Source organism: Tiliqua scincoides, chromosome 4 (assembly GCF_035046505.1).
Source record: "Tiliqua scincoides isolate rTilSci1 chromosome 4, rTilSci1.hap2, whole genome shotgun sequence".
Lineage (NCBI taxonomy): Eukaryota > Metazoa > Chordata > Lepidosauria > Squamata > Scincidae > Tiliqua > Tiliqua scincoides.
The window spans coordinates 12,564,398-12,578,719 of record NC_089824.1 but is presented as its reverse complement, the minus strand read 5'-3'; the positions used below and the strand labels follow the sequence as shown (position 1 = coordinate 12,578,719).

General features: G+C 50.1%; 1 protein-coding gene across 3 annotated transcripts; it reads left to right on the top strand.

Annotated features, from left to right (window-relative positions):
• Positions 1-2,249: 2,249 nt before the first annotated feature.
• MYC (MYC proto-oncogene, bHLH transcription factor) lies at positions 2,250-8,106 on the top strand. 3 transcript variants are annotated; one of them, XM_066624877.1, is made up of 3 exons: positions 2,250-2,565; positions 4,067-4,753; positions 6,931-8,106. In XM_066624877.1, the coding sequence occupies exons 2-3, from the start codon at positions 4,075-4,077 to the stop codon at positions 7,491-7,493; spliced, it is 1,242 nt and encodes a 413-aa protein (XP_066480974.1). In that variant the 5' UTR covers positions 2,250-2,565; positions 4,067-4,074; the 3' UTR covers positions 7,494-8,106. The 3 variants fall into 3 exon arrangements, with proteins under 3 accessions (XP_066480974.1, XP_066480971.1, XP_066480972.1); XM_066624874.1 differs by having other exon boundaries at positions 6,928-8,106; XM_066624875.1 differs by lacking the exon at positions 2,250-2,565 and adding an exon at positions 2,620-2,671 and having other exon boundaries at positions 6,928-8,106.
• Positions 8,107-14,322: the final 6,216 nt, after the last annotated feature.

Below are 14,322 nucleotides of genomic sequence, written 5' to 3'. Positions count from 1 at the left end.
ATGTCTACGCAGAAGTAAGTCCCTATGTAGTCCATGGGGCTTACTCCCGGGTAAGTGTGAATAGGATTGCAGCCTTAGAGGCCAAGCCTATGCATGTCTACTCATACGTAAGTCCAGTAGAGTCTATGGGGCTTATCCTAGGAAAGTGTGGCTAGGATTGCAGCCCTAGAGCCCACTTTTATGCATGTCTACTCAAAAGTAAATCCCATTATCGTCCATGGCGCTTACTCTCAGGTAAATGTGGATAGGATTGCAGCCTAAATTGGGTTACCAACAACCAGCTCCGGTTTTACCAGCTGCGATTGTCAGGTACCTTTCCTGCCCCCCACCACCTGGCCCCGGGAAGCGATGCAGAGTTGGAATCCTGTCCACACTTACCTGGGAGTAAGGCCCATTGACTTTTATGGGACCTACCACTGAGTAGACACGCATAGGATTGGGCTCCAAGACTCCACTTGTCCAAATGGACATGCCCAAAAAGTTTCATTAGGAAGTCAGTCCGGTTGGCTCCAGTGAGTTTCAAACCCTTTGGGGGCGGGTTGTTCCCCCCCCCCGAGAAAATTGGGAAATAGGTGAGCTGTGAAACAAATAACTCTCCCCCTCCCAGCCTGAATAAGGCTGCAATCCTATGCACACTTACCTGGGAGTAAACCCCATTAACTATGCTGGGACTTACTTCTTAGTAGACATGCATAGGATGGGGCTCTAAGTGTCCCGGGATACCAAGTTCAAGTGTCACTTAGAACCCAATCCTATGAAGGTCTACTCAGAAGGGAGTCCTAGTATAGTCAAAGGAACTTACTCCCAAGTAAGTGTGGCTAGGATTGCAGTCCTACTTCTCTGTGTAAGCGTTATGCGGCCCACTGCTTTCTACACGCACTGCGATCCACAATCCACTTAAGCCGGTGCCGATTGTTACACACAGACCACTTTAAGGCTGCCAGCTTACGCCCCAATCCTGGGAGTAAGGAGCGCGGGCCTTGCTCTCGAGTAAACATGCGCAAGAGTGGGCGCATGGATGCTTGGGGGACCCCGACCCCCTAACATGGGGGAGAAAAAAGGTCGCTTCTCTGCCCTGCCTGAAGAACACCAGTGGCTGTTCTCGCAGCGCGATCCTGTGTAGCCCCATAGCGCTCCCAGGACTTCCTCTCAAGATAGGCGAGCACCACGCGCAGGATCGCCACCCGAGGACACAATCCTGTGCGTGTCTACTCAGAAGTAAGATCCATTGTATTTTATAGGGCTTACTCCCAGGAAAGTGTGTCGAGGATCGCAGCCCTAGCCCAAGCCCTGCCCTGCAGACGCCATCCCGTGGAGGTCAGAGCCCGATCCTATGCCTGTCCTCTTAGAAGTAAGTCTCATTATAATGAACTGGCTTACTGCCAGGAAAGTGCGTAGGATTGCAGCCTGAGAGCCCCATCCTATGCATGTCTACTCAGAACTAAGTCCCATTATAATGAATGGGGCTTACTCCCAGGAAAGCGTGGATAGAATCGCAGCCTCAGAGCCCGCTCCTATGCGTGTGTACTCAGGAGTAAGCCTCATTATAGTCAATGGGGGGCTTACTCCCAGGTAAGCACGGCTAGAATTGCAGTCCCCGTCCCTGCCTTCAAGAAGCCACTGCCTTCTTGAGAACTAGCCGCTTGCGCGGTGGCCAGTGGAAAGCACCCTCCCTTCCATTTAAAAAGGGGGGGGGTGGCGGGGCCCCAATCCCGCGCGTATTTACTCGCGAGTCGGCCTCCCCCAGCCCCCTTCCAGGAGGGTCCTGCTCGCAGGTCTGTCAGCCAGCCAGCCAGCCAGCCAGTGTGGGGAGGGGGCGGGGGGCGACCTTCGCTCTAGCCAGCCAGCCAGCCCTCCCTGCCGCCTCCGCCCTCCCGGCTCTTTTACTATGTTTACTTCCGCCGCTGCTGGGTGGGTGGCGCCCGTGGAAGCTGGCGGGGGGCGGCCAGTAGTAGCACCGCTGCCGCCTTAACGCAGTGCGGAGCGCTCCTCCTGTCCCCCCACCCACCCTGTCCTCTCCCCTCCAGCCTCCCAGCGCAGCAGCAGCAGCAGAGTCCCAGGGAGGGGGTGTGTGTGTTGAGTGCGCGCGCAGGGGGGGGGCCAGTCAGCTGCACTGCGCTCCCTCCCCCTCCCCCCCGTCCCTATGCAAAGCATATTTGGCGGGAACTGGGTGGCGAGGCCCCGCCCTCTGCCAGCATCTATAAAAGGCCCTACTGAAGCAAGTCAGCGCTGCACTTGGCTGGGGAGGGCGCTGGGAGAGAGGAGCGCAGCGAGCAGTAACAGCAGCAGGACGCCCACCGCCCCCAGCCCTGCCCGCTGACAGGCTGCAGTAAGGAGGGGCGGCGGCAACAGCAGCAGCCCCCCAGCCCCTTCCTCCCTCCCTCCCTCCCTCCTGCACTGGGACGCCCAGCCAGCCGGCCGGCCGTGGGACTTACAATTGCAGCGCTCTCCTGCCGGGACTGGAGCGCGCGCTGCGCTCGCCGCCTCCGAGGACCTCTCCTTGCCCGCCCGCCCGCCTCTCCTGCGCGGGGCTTGACAGCCAGCGGGAAGACCCGGGAGGAGCCGGTGAGTGCGGGCTTCTCCTGCGCGGGGTCTGCAGCCGGCCGGCCAGCCAGCCTGCCTGCCTCTCCCGGGAAGAGCCGGCGCTCAGCTTCCCTGCGGGCGTCCCGCGGTGAGGACGCGGCGCCGCTCCGGTGTCACTGCGGCTCGCCTCTCCGGGAGTGCGGAGGAGCAGCGCGGAGGGGGATCGGGGTCCCCGCGACGGCCGGGGGCAGGTGGAGTGCGCGGGACGGGGGGCGGCTGGAGGGGCTCCTCGCCTGCAAACGAGCCTGGCTCCGGACGCGTCTTGCGCACCGGGGGAAGGGGCAGCGCCGCAGAGGCAGGCTGTCTGCCCCGGGACGGCGGCTCTCCCCTCCCTGGCGGGTGCTGCCCCGGGGTGGTGGATCCCCCAGTGGGACTGGGGTCACTACCTCGCTGCGGCTGCCGGCCAGCCAGAGGGGCGGGGAGCCGGAGGGGGCGCGGAGGCGAGGCTGGATCCCGGGGAGCCTCCGGGGGAGGCGCTCTAGGTTCTTAAGGTGGCTCCCGGTTCGAATCCAGATGCTGGGGGGCAGGGAGAGGCAGCAGTGCCCGCAGCCTCACGCCGGGCAGATGCCGCGGAGGGTGGGCTGGGGAGCGATCGCTGGTCCCTCCCGCAGTGTCCCATTTTGGGGCGCCCCGCTGGAGGGGCTGCCTTGAGGACGTCTTTCGGGGGGGGCGCAAGTTCTTCCTCGGAAAGGAGGGCTGGCCGGTGGGGCTGCGCATGCCGAGAGAGGCGGCAGAGGGTGCGCTTAAGATCGGCCCCGGGTCCCTGTCGAGCGGGGCTGCAGCGCTTGGAGCAGCCGGAGAGCCACTTGGCGGAGGGCGGCGACTCTCCCTTTTGCTAGCTTGTGGGGCTGGCCCGTCTTGGGTGTTCCAGCCACGCCTGTCCCGACCGCTCCGGCCAAGTGGAGTAACTGGACGTGACTTGATGTGGGTTAGAGCCCAATCCTATGCGTGTCTACTCGGAAGTAAGTCTGATCGTGTTAAACGGGGCTTACTCACAGGAAAGTGTGTATAGGGTTGTAGCTTATGCGTATCTACTCGGAAATCCCATTATAGTCAATGCGGTTTACTACCAGGAAAGTGTGCATAGGGTTGCAGCCTCAAGAGTCCAATCCTATGCGTGTCTACTCAGGAGTAAGCCCCATTGTAGTCAGTGGGGATTACTCCCGAAGCAAATGTGAATAGGATTGGGCCCTAGTTCCTCCTGAACATGCGCCACACTCCTGATGTGGGTCAGTGTTGCTCCAACTCGCAGGCAGTGTGTTCTTGTCCTCTGCAGTAGAAGTGGAGTAGTTACTCCAGGAGAGTAGAAGTGGGGTAGTTACTTCAGGAGAGTAGAAGCAGGGTAGTTACTCCAGGGGAGCTGATGTTGTGATGCTCAGCCTGGGATGTGGGATTTGGGGGTGTCACTTGGGGGGGGGGTTGGGGTGGACCCTGCCATGTTGTGGGGCCCGATCCCTGAAGTAACTGGTGCTTGTCCCCCCAGGCGCCACGATGCCCCTGACGGCGCCGAGCCTGCCCAGCCGGACTTATGACTATGACTACGACTCGGTGCAGCCCTACTTCTACTTTGAGGAGGAGGAGGAGAACTTCTACCTGTCGTCCTCAGCACAGCAGCGGGGTTGCGAGCTGCAGCCCTCGGAGGACATCTGGAAGAAGTTTGAGTTGCTGCCCACCCCGCCTCTCTCGCCCAGCCGCCGCCTGCCAACGGGTGCTGAGCAGCTGGAGCTGGTGACAGAACTGCTGGGTGGTGACATGGTCAGCCAGAGCTTCATCTGCGAGCCCGACGACGAGGCCTTTGTGAAGTCCATCATCATCCAGGACTGCATGTGGAGTGGGGGCTCTGCTGCCGCCAAGCTCCAGCGTGTGGTCTCCCAGAAGCTCGCCTCCTACCAGGCAGCCCGCCGAGAGGAGGGCACTACCATCTCTGCCCGGCTCCAGCAGTCCTCGCCACAGACACCTGCCTCGCCCACTGCAGCCACCCCACCTGGCAGTGCCTACCTGCATGAGCTGGGTGCCTCTGCCGCTGACTGCATTGATCCCTCTGTCGTCTTCCCCTACCCACTGGGTGGCGACAAGGCCCCCAGGGCCACGGACCTCTCTGGCCAGGACGCAGCCAGCCCACCTCCCCTGCTGGGCCAGGACACGCCGCCCAGCACTAGCAGTGATTCAGGTGAGTAGCAGGCAGTTCCCACTGGGCTTCCTCTAGACAGCAGGGAATGGGAAGTGGGGTTCATGGGACAGTAGTTGGGACCAGGAAAGGAGACTTGGGTGGGGGGGAGATGCCTGGAAGTTTAGGAAACTGTTACATTTTAAGTGTTTGGGAAAACCAAGCAATTCCCAAACTTCCCCAAATGTTCAGGCATCTTCACCCCCCCAAAAAAGTCTCCTTTCCCCGTTGCAGCCAGTGGCCCATGCATCCCCCTTCCCAGTCTCTGCCATCTAAAGGAGACGCATTGAAACGTTCAGGCATCTTAAGTGGCTGGTAAAATCCAAAGGAAGGTGTGTGTTTGTGTGTAAAGCCCAGGATCCCTTTACTCACCTATAGTTGTGAATGTGCAGGCAAAGGTCTGGGCTGCTAAATTCTTTCAAGCCATTTCTGCCCAACATTGCATATATGCAACAGGGAACAAATTTGTACACCTATGGGCTGGGCAGAAATGGGTTCACTGGCCCCAAATTAACCCTGGGGTTTAGTACCTTCTCCTGCCTTGACTAGAGCAGCTGGAGAGAGTTCTGAATCACCCACTTCCCAAAGAATGATTCTCTTTCCTCCAATTCTGCTGCTTGTGCAGATGGGAATTCTGCAGTGGGGGTGTTGGACCTGGAAGTCCATCCAAATATCTGGGCTTAATGGGAGAGGGTGGAAGCTGACTGGGGCATGAACTGGAGCCATGGTTTTATGACTTTCTGGTTATCAGAAATGACATTCCCCTTGAAGGAAGTATTTGATAAGGGGTTTGATCTGAGAACAGATATTTAATCTCCCCTTATTCTGTAAATATTTGGGTATCATACCTCTCACTTTCCATTCACTGCATCAGGACTCTAACAGATGGGGTAGGTGAAGAAAACACAATCTAAAGCTTTTCTGACTTGGGTCACAGTGAGGCTGTGTAAATGTTTGTGCAGTGCTTTGAGATAGAAAAGATTCTGCTAGGATCTAATTTGTCTTTCCTTGTGCCACAAACTGGCTAGCATGAACATTTAAGGACGTGTCTTCAACCCCAAAAATATTTCAGTACCTCAGCACCTCCCCCTGTTAGTACTTGTCTTCTCTTTTTCTAAATGCCACGTTAGCTACACACATAGCTGGGCTTCCCACGAATTAGATTTCCTGGAAAAAGTGGCCCAGGGAGGGAGTGAGGAAAGACTGTGCTACTTAAATTACATAACAGGTCAAACCAGGTCTCCAGAGCGGGAGTTTTAAACTTGCTGGTGGTCCTTTAATCAAACCTGGCATTTGGTGGGGAAGGGTAGGTAGCTTCTGGGAGAGACTGGTGAAAATGGAGAGCAATGAATGGAGTTTGGGAGAAGGTGGATTTTGGAGACATACTCCTTGCCTTGGAGAGAAGAGGGAGTGACAACTCCCCACAGATCTGTATAACTGTCTTCCAAGACAGTTGGTATTTGGGGTAAAAGGGCTGCAGGGGCATGTAAAGGAGGCTATTAATGAAACAGGGAGGAGAAACTTCTAAAGATTTTCTTAAAATCAAAGCTTAAGTATTTATGTAAGCTTCTGGGTGTGGTTCCAGAATTCCTAATGCTGCTATTCTGTTACCTTGAGCTCTTTCATCTGCTAGGGCCAGATTCCCACAATGCTTCTCTTCACCAGCACGCAAGTGGTTCCCTTGAGTATGTAGCTGTCTAGATAAATGTGATGTGTGAGCAGAGCAGGTGCAGGCCTGGCCAGCAGCAACTGGCACTTGAGGGCATTGCTTCCCATCCATATTGGCAGTTGTCTTAGTCACAAGCCTGCAAGTGCCTAGGATCAGAGCTGCTGCTATGGGTAAAAGCACCTTGTCTTTGAACCAGCCTAGGTCTGTGCCTGCTGTCTTTATTAGACTGCTGTTGAAAGTTGCACAATCCTGCAATTTCAACATCTTGAGAACTGGGAGTCTGGATTAGTTAACAGCCCTTTGAGGAGTCATCCACTGTAGAACTGCAGCCGTACTTCTGTTGCATAACAAGCTATAGCCTCCCTCCTCTAGAGAAGTTCAACTTTCAGAAATTACAATTTGGTTTAAGGTCAGGGGATGTCCTTATAACAGTAAATAAGCTTTTAAAACAGAATAATGTATCAATTGTGGGAGGACAAACAACATGTCTGGTTTTTTTTTCTTCCAGAAGAAGAACAGGAGGAGGAGGAGGAAGAAATCGATGTAGTTACTGTAGAAAAAAGGCAGCCTGCAACAAGGAAATCAGAATCCAGTTCACATTCATCAGGGGGACACAGTAAGCCCCCCCACAGCCCACTGGTCCTCAAGCGGTGTCACGTCCCCATCCACCAGCATAATTATGCTGCTTCTCCCTCCACCAGAATTGAGCATTCCTCAGCCAAAAGGCTAAAGTTGGACAGTGGCAGAGTTCTCAAACAAATCAGTAACAACCGCAAATGTTCAAGTCCACGCACGTCAGATTCTGAAGAGAACGACAAGAGGCGAACACACAACGTCTTGGAGCGCCAGAGGCGGAACGAGCTCAAGTTGAGCTTCTTTGCGTTGCGTGATCAGATTCCAGAAGTGGCCAACAACGAGAAGGCCCCCAAAGTTGTCATCCTGAAAAAGGCCACAGAATACGTCCTATCCATCCAGTCCGATGAACACAGATTGATAGCAGAGAAAGAACAGCTGAGGCGGCGTCGGGAACAGTTGAAAAGCAAACTTCAGCAGTTAAGGAACTCTTGTGTTTAAAAAAGCAAAGCCCACAAACATTGGGAGGGGGCATATATAGATTGGAACTAGAACCAGTCCAGCTGGTGGACCTTGGTGATGAGTTCAGTGCTTCTAACACAAAGGAAATGGACTCATGGACTTGACTAGGTCCTGAAAGGTGGAACTGTTGCAATTGCATGCTTGACAACTACACAACCTTGGCTTGACTTTGATATAAGGCTGGCCAGAACCTCAAAACTGCCTTATAACAAGACTGATCAAGTTTGGGCAGACATCTCTTCATGCCGTGGGGATGAATTCTCTCCTCTTTTGTTTTTTACTTGTTTTTGTATTTAAAACCTCTTAAGGACATAATACCAATTGACCAGATCTGCTGTAGATATATTTACACACAGCCCCCAATGACCTGTAAATATCTTTAATAAAATCTTTATAGAAAATTTTAAAAAACCTGCAACAAATAATGCTTAGAAGTTGTGGCAACTGGATTTATGATCTTTATTGAACTTTTGTGCCATAACATTTCACAAACGCTCAAGTTGTTTTTATTTAAATACCTTGTTTTATTGTCTTTTTTTAAAAGAAATGATTTTATTTTGCGTTTCTAGATAAATAAAATATTTGCCCTAAATTGTAATGTGCTAAATCCTGTTTTCCTTTCGTGTTCTGGGCTTTGAAAGAGGGATTCGTAACTTGAATAGCTGGTTACTGTCAATATATAGGCAGTGCTACATAGTCAAGCATGATAGCAGTGGTAACATCTAGAGTTAGCAAGTATTTGGGGTGGGGGTATAGCTCAGGGGTAGAATACCTGCTTTGCAAGCAGGCAGGGCTGGCCCAGGACTTCCTGAAGCAGTGGTCCAAATACTACACCCCTGCTCATGTTCTAGCCTTCTACAGCTCTCTGGATTGGAGGAGGGGGACCAAGCGAGAGACAGTGGGGTGAGGAGAGGGATGGGAGTCTCTCCAGCCCACCACTTTCCTTTTCACATTTTCCCATCTACTTTGTCCCACTCTTCTAATCCAGCAGAGGTGTCTTCTGCTAAAGTGCTATCTGAGACAACTGAAACTTGCTGAGAGTTGCAACCAGATTACTTTTTCTAAAGATAGTTAGTTCCCCCATTAATTTCTACCTCTTTTGCTGCAGTTCTGTCCCACCCATGGAACTTGATAGATGGTCTTCTTCTTAACCCTCCATCACAACAGTGGTAGGTAAACTAAAGAGCTGGACAGACTCAGGCACCCAACAAGTTTCAGTGCTGAAGATTTGAGGCTGGATCTTTGTAGCTTGAAGTAAAATTGCAGCTCTCCAATTCCTAAGTGTAGATGTATATTATAGTCCATTTGGGAAGACTAGTTTATGAATCAGTTCATATATGTATGAAATAACTACACTAACTTCCTCTTAATGCTTAATTGTCTCAGAGGTACTCAACCTCCCTCTGAGCTCTGCCACTACAGATTTGCTTTGGATCTCTAGATTAGAGGATCACATGAGCAAAACTTCCCATGTGCAATGCATGTGAGAACTAACTTCAGTGTGTAAAGCATTTCCCTTTGGAAAGCATACATGCAGTTATTCTATGTTCTCATTTTACGGAGGGGAGGATGGGAAGGGATGAGATTGACTGAGGCTAAGAAGGTATTGCGTGTTTATGATTTAGCAAAGATTAGTCTAGCCCAGCCATTTTCAACTGCTGTGCTGTAGCACACTAGTGTTCCGTGAATGGTCCCAGGTGTGCTGTGGGAATTTGGGAGAGGGTCATTTATCAATAGGACCATTGGGGGATGTGAGCCCCCACTGACAGCACAAGTGTGCCTTGTCAATTGTCAAAAAGCTGATGGTGTGCCTTGACCATTTTAGTGCCTTGCCAGTGTGCCACAAGATAAAAAAGGCTGAAAATCACTGGTCTAGCCCTTAAAAGAAATTATTTATACATAAAAAAATTTAAGCAGGTAAGCACAAGTGGGAAGCAATCTTTTTTTTCTGCACAGAAATGAAAGCAGTTGATATAACATCCTGAGAGGTACTGTTCACAAAGGGAACCCATTTTTCTATGAATTTATATCTTTTGATTTTAAAAAAAGAGTGAGCATGAATATCTCAACAAGTCCCCATCTTTTCTTCCACCAATTTTCTTACAAGTGGTAGGTCTTTGTCCCTTCTCAAAATGCAGCAATCACTATCCACACAGCTATTCTAAACCCATAGTCTTTTCCTGACCTTGAGTTGCCATTACTACTGTAACTAGATGTTTTCAGAATGCATGTTTCAAATTGATTGGGAGTGTAGACCTCTTTCTAAACCTAAGTATTTCCTAGGCATAGCTACTAGGAAATGAATTCCCTTTAATGCACAGAGATTGACTTCTGAGTAAATACGACATTGTGATAGATTTTGATATCACCCTGATGCTATGCCCTGCAGGAACTATTTCCCCCACCACCAAAAAAGAACTTTAAATGTCTTAATTGGACCATGTTCTTCTCCGGCCACTTATTCTTCCTTGAAAGGCATTATACTTCATTTAAAGTTCTTCAAGCTCATTTAGCCCAAACTCTTGGAGTTAGAATAGTTTAAAAATGTATAAAAATCCTATGCATGTTGACTCATAATTAAGTCCCATTGTGTTCAGTAGGACTTAGTCCCAGGTAAATTTTATGGGATTGGAGCCTTCATGTAACATGAGTAGAGGTGTTTGAAAACAGTGTTATTTACTCAGAATTAAGCCCCTTGTGTCCAGTAAGGTTTAGGATTACAGCCTATCTTACTCAAACACCACTAAATATAAGCTCTATACTGTTTCAAGCACCCTATGGGAAAGACAATGGCCAAGGTATTCATATGTCCCTAGGCAAGTTTCTCAGTTTGCCTACTGTTGAGCCAGATGATTCTTTTGGACTAAGGTCCTAAAGCAGCACCTGAGTGCTTCTTTTGGTGACATCACTGCTCCTGCTGTAGGAGGTGTCCTGCAGCACCACATGCCCTAAACTACGTCTCTGGTGCTTAGAATGGAGTTGTATGTGCCTGAGCTGAGGATAGGCATCTCTCTTTAAAAATAAAAGAGTAAATGTAGTTTCTATTCTAGTGTGTTCTTCATTAGACAAGACAAGACCAGGCTATAAACACCAGATAAATGTAGTTTGGGAAAACTAACCTGTTGAACTGGTTCAGGAAGCCTGAGTCTGCTCAGTAAAGCAGCTTTATGTCAGATGTAATGAAAGATGGTGATTCTCCTGTATTTCAAATGAAAGACTAATTTTTCTGAGCTCCTGAATGGCTACAAAGATCAAGGCTGTGAAGATCAAGTATTAAACATTTTTCCAGCAGCTGTTTTTGACCATGCATTTTGCATCTTTAGGTGATCCTCAGAATAGGTTGCTCTTATGTCCATTTTTCTAGACAGGTGAGAGGATGTGATTTGTTTAAGGACATGAGTCAATGGAAGCAGGGTGTCTAATCATTCATGTGCATCCGAATTTCTCAGTCTGTGAGGATGGGGCAGAGTAACCCTGAAAGCAACTGCTACTTTTTTCTGGTGCTCCATTTAAAAACCAGTCTTGCTTTGCTAACAGAAAGACTACTGGATTTTTCTTTACTTCTACTCTCTCCCTTATGAGGGACTACTAGAGGGTGAACTTTCAACTAAGTCAGAAACTCATTCTGAGGATTGTTAGCTGGTATACTGTCAAGACATTACAAAGGTACTTTTCAACACATATGGGAATATTTATTGCCTTATCCTAATCACATCTCTCTGTGTTAGGAGAGGTCACAGATTACCTGTTCCATAGCTTTTCTTGTGGTATTGTTCTGTGAGTTCCCCCAAATCACAGATTTTCACATGCATTAGAGGGTTGCACAGACATCTGTTCACTCACCTGTGCAGCAGTTGGATCAGGGGTGGCCAGAAGCCAGTGGGCACCTCCCCACTATGAGTTCTGAATGAATTACATTTTAGAGAGCTGGCCTTGCACGTCAATGGAACCCTGGGCAAATTAGGCTGCCCACTGTATTAGTCCTGCTGGGTTTGTTTACCCTGGCTAGCCGCAGCTCTCCAGAACCCTTTCTGTGCCCAATCTGGAGATGCCAGGAATTTGAACCTGGGACCTTCTGCGTGCAAAGTCTGTGCTATTTCACCAAGCTATGGCCTCCTTTCCCCAAACACCACTGGATTGGGAAGATTAAAGATAGTGCACACTCCTGCACGCACAGACACACACAGAGTGTAGGCCTCAAATGTCATCACTGCAAAGTGCCACTGTGTTCAATGGTACTCACTCTCCGGTAAGCATGCTTAGGACTACTGCCTAAATCTGGTATTCCTTAATTTCCAGATGGGTTTGCTGATGTCACTCAATGACAATGGGAGGAATTTTGGCTGCAGACAAAACACTCCTTGGCCCTTCCATCTCTCTTGAATTGCAAAGGCAACTTCTGTTCCCACTTAATACAATTCACAAAACATTAACCAGCTAATATCAGAGCAACTTACAACCCTATCCTTTTACCCCCCCACCCCCACCCCCACTGATGCAACCCTGCCAAGGAGGCTGGAGCTCTATCCTGTTGGGAGGGGGAAGTAGGGCAAAGTTCTACTTACCCTACTCCAGTGTGCCATGGTCCATGGGTCTCCTCATACCTGCACCAGTTCTTTAGCTGTCTCAAGTCTGTCTCAAGTTTGAGGAGGTGTGCGTGCTACTATTGGAGTGGATATCAGCCAGCGCAAGTCACCCACACTGGGTGAAACACCTCCTTCCTCTATCACCCACTCTCCCCCCTGCCCCATTCCTCCTGCCCTCCTGACATACCTTAGTTTGTGGACCTTCCTTCCTCAACCTGCTGCCATAGCCTCTCTGTCTGTGTTTCAGAAGTGCACGACTTCGCTAAATAGGTGGCGCAGATCTGAAGATCTGAGTAGTCCCAAAGGGCAAGCTGGGGCTCAACATGGGATAAGGGGAAAAATATCCCCTTGCCCTTAGATGACTTATAGCCTGCTCCAACTCTGCGTTGGATACAGCACTGGCCATGTGGCCTGGCTATACCAGCGTAGGGTTAGGATTGTGCTGTGAGATAGAAAGTCAGTACAGACAAAAGGAAATATTTCTTTACCCAGAGAGTAATCGATGTGTGGAACTCCTTGCCACAGGATGTGGTGATGGCACCTGGCCTAGACGCACTTAAAAGGGGATTGGACAGATTTATGGAGGAAAAATCCATCACAGGCTACTAGCCATGATGACAATGTGCAACCTCCAGGTTTCAGAGGGTTTTAGACATTCAAGTCTCTGAATGCCAGATGCAAGGGAGTGGCAACAGGATACCCTGCTGGCTTGAGTGCTCCCAGAAGAATGTGGTAAGCCACTCTGAGATACAGGAAGCTGGACCAGATGGGACTTTGACCTGATTCAGCAGTGCTCTTATGTACTTATGCCCCACCTCTGGTGACAAGCAAGTCTCTGCTTTGCTCCATCTACTCCCTGGATTAAGAACATAAGAAGAGCCCCACTGGATCAGGCCAAAGGCCCATCCAGTCCAGCATCCTGTATCTCACAGTGGCCCACCAAATGCTTCAGGGAGCACACAAGGCAACAAGACACAACCTGTGTCCTGGTGCCCGCCCCTGCATCTGGCAATCAGAGTCAGCCTACCTCTAAAACCAGGAGCTTGCACATACCTACCATGACTTGTAACCCACAATGAAATTTTCCTCCAGAAAATTTCCAGTCCCCTCTTAAAGGCATCTTGGCAACATGCCATCACTACTTCCTGTGGCAAGGAGTTCCACAGACTAATGTAGAAAAGGAAGAGAGAGATGAAGCTAAAGAGGAAGTATGAGGGAGAGGAGGGTAGTGGGATAAAGCATCTCCAACACCATCCTGTCAACCATATGTCCTCTTCTAGTACATACCCCCTTTTTTCCCAATCCCAGGAGTGGGAGGAGGAGCAATAAAGATGACTGGATGAACAGAGGTGTGGTCCCCTGACCACTTAGATGTATAGGCCATCGCCTGATTTTTTTTTTTTTAAACCTTGATATATTGTATGTATTTTAAAGGAGTGAGTCTTTAATAGATTTGTGTATGCACAAAAAAGCATAGGGTTCTGAAGCCAAAGCCTGCTTCCTGTGTTTTGTGTTCCCAAACCAGGATCTGGAACTGTTCAGATGACACATGGAGCTGAAGTTTATTTAAAGTCAACTTCCTCCTCTAATGCACAAAGGAGGAGAGGAAAGGCATGCCTAAGCCCGCCACTCTCCCAGGCTCCTTCATGGTCTTCTGACCCTTGGAATGGTAAGTGCAGCAGAAGCACAAGAATAGAGAGATGGAAGAGGGGCACAGACAGGGCCAAGTGCATTTCCTGGGGTGGGTGAGAATGTTCACCTCCATGTTAGATACCTAAAAGAGAAGCAATCATAATGGGTTTCACATTAACCCTTCCATCCAAAGCATATTCCTTTTCTCTGAATTGTTTTTCATGGTGTTAACAACCAGCTAAGCATGCCTAGGATTGCAACCTTATTTTTATTTCCAGTTTATGACTCAGCAATGAGTTCAGTAATGGGGGGGACACACTTGCTCCTCCTCTCCCTATTGCCGCTTATGAGTCACTAAGGCAGGAGGCAGGAGGTCTGGTCTAGAGGGTAGACCTGAAGTCTACTGAAGATAACATCCGAAGGAGGCATCAGGAGGCAGGAGGTCTGGTCTAGAGGGTAGACCTGAAGTCTACTGAAGATAACATCCAAAGGTCGCCAGTTCGAGGCCACCGGCAGCATGAATGGCGAGACCTTGAAGCAGCTGACAAGCCTAGCTGAGTTATGCTGAGTTATTCCGCCTGCTCTTTGGC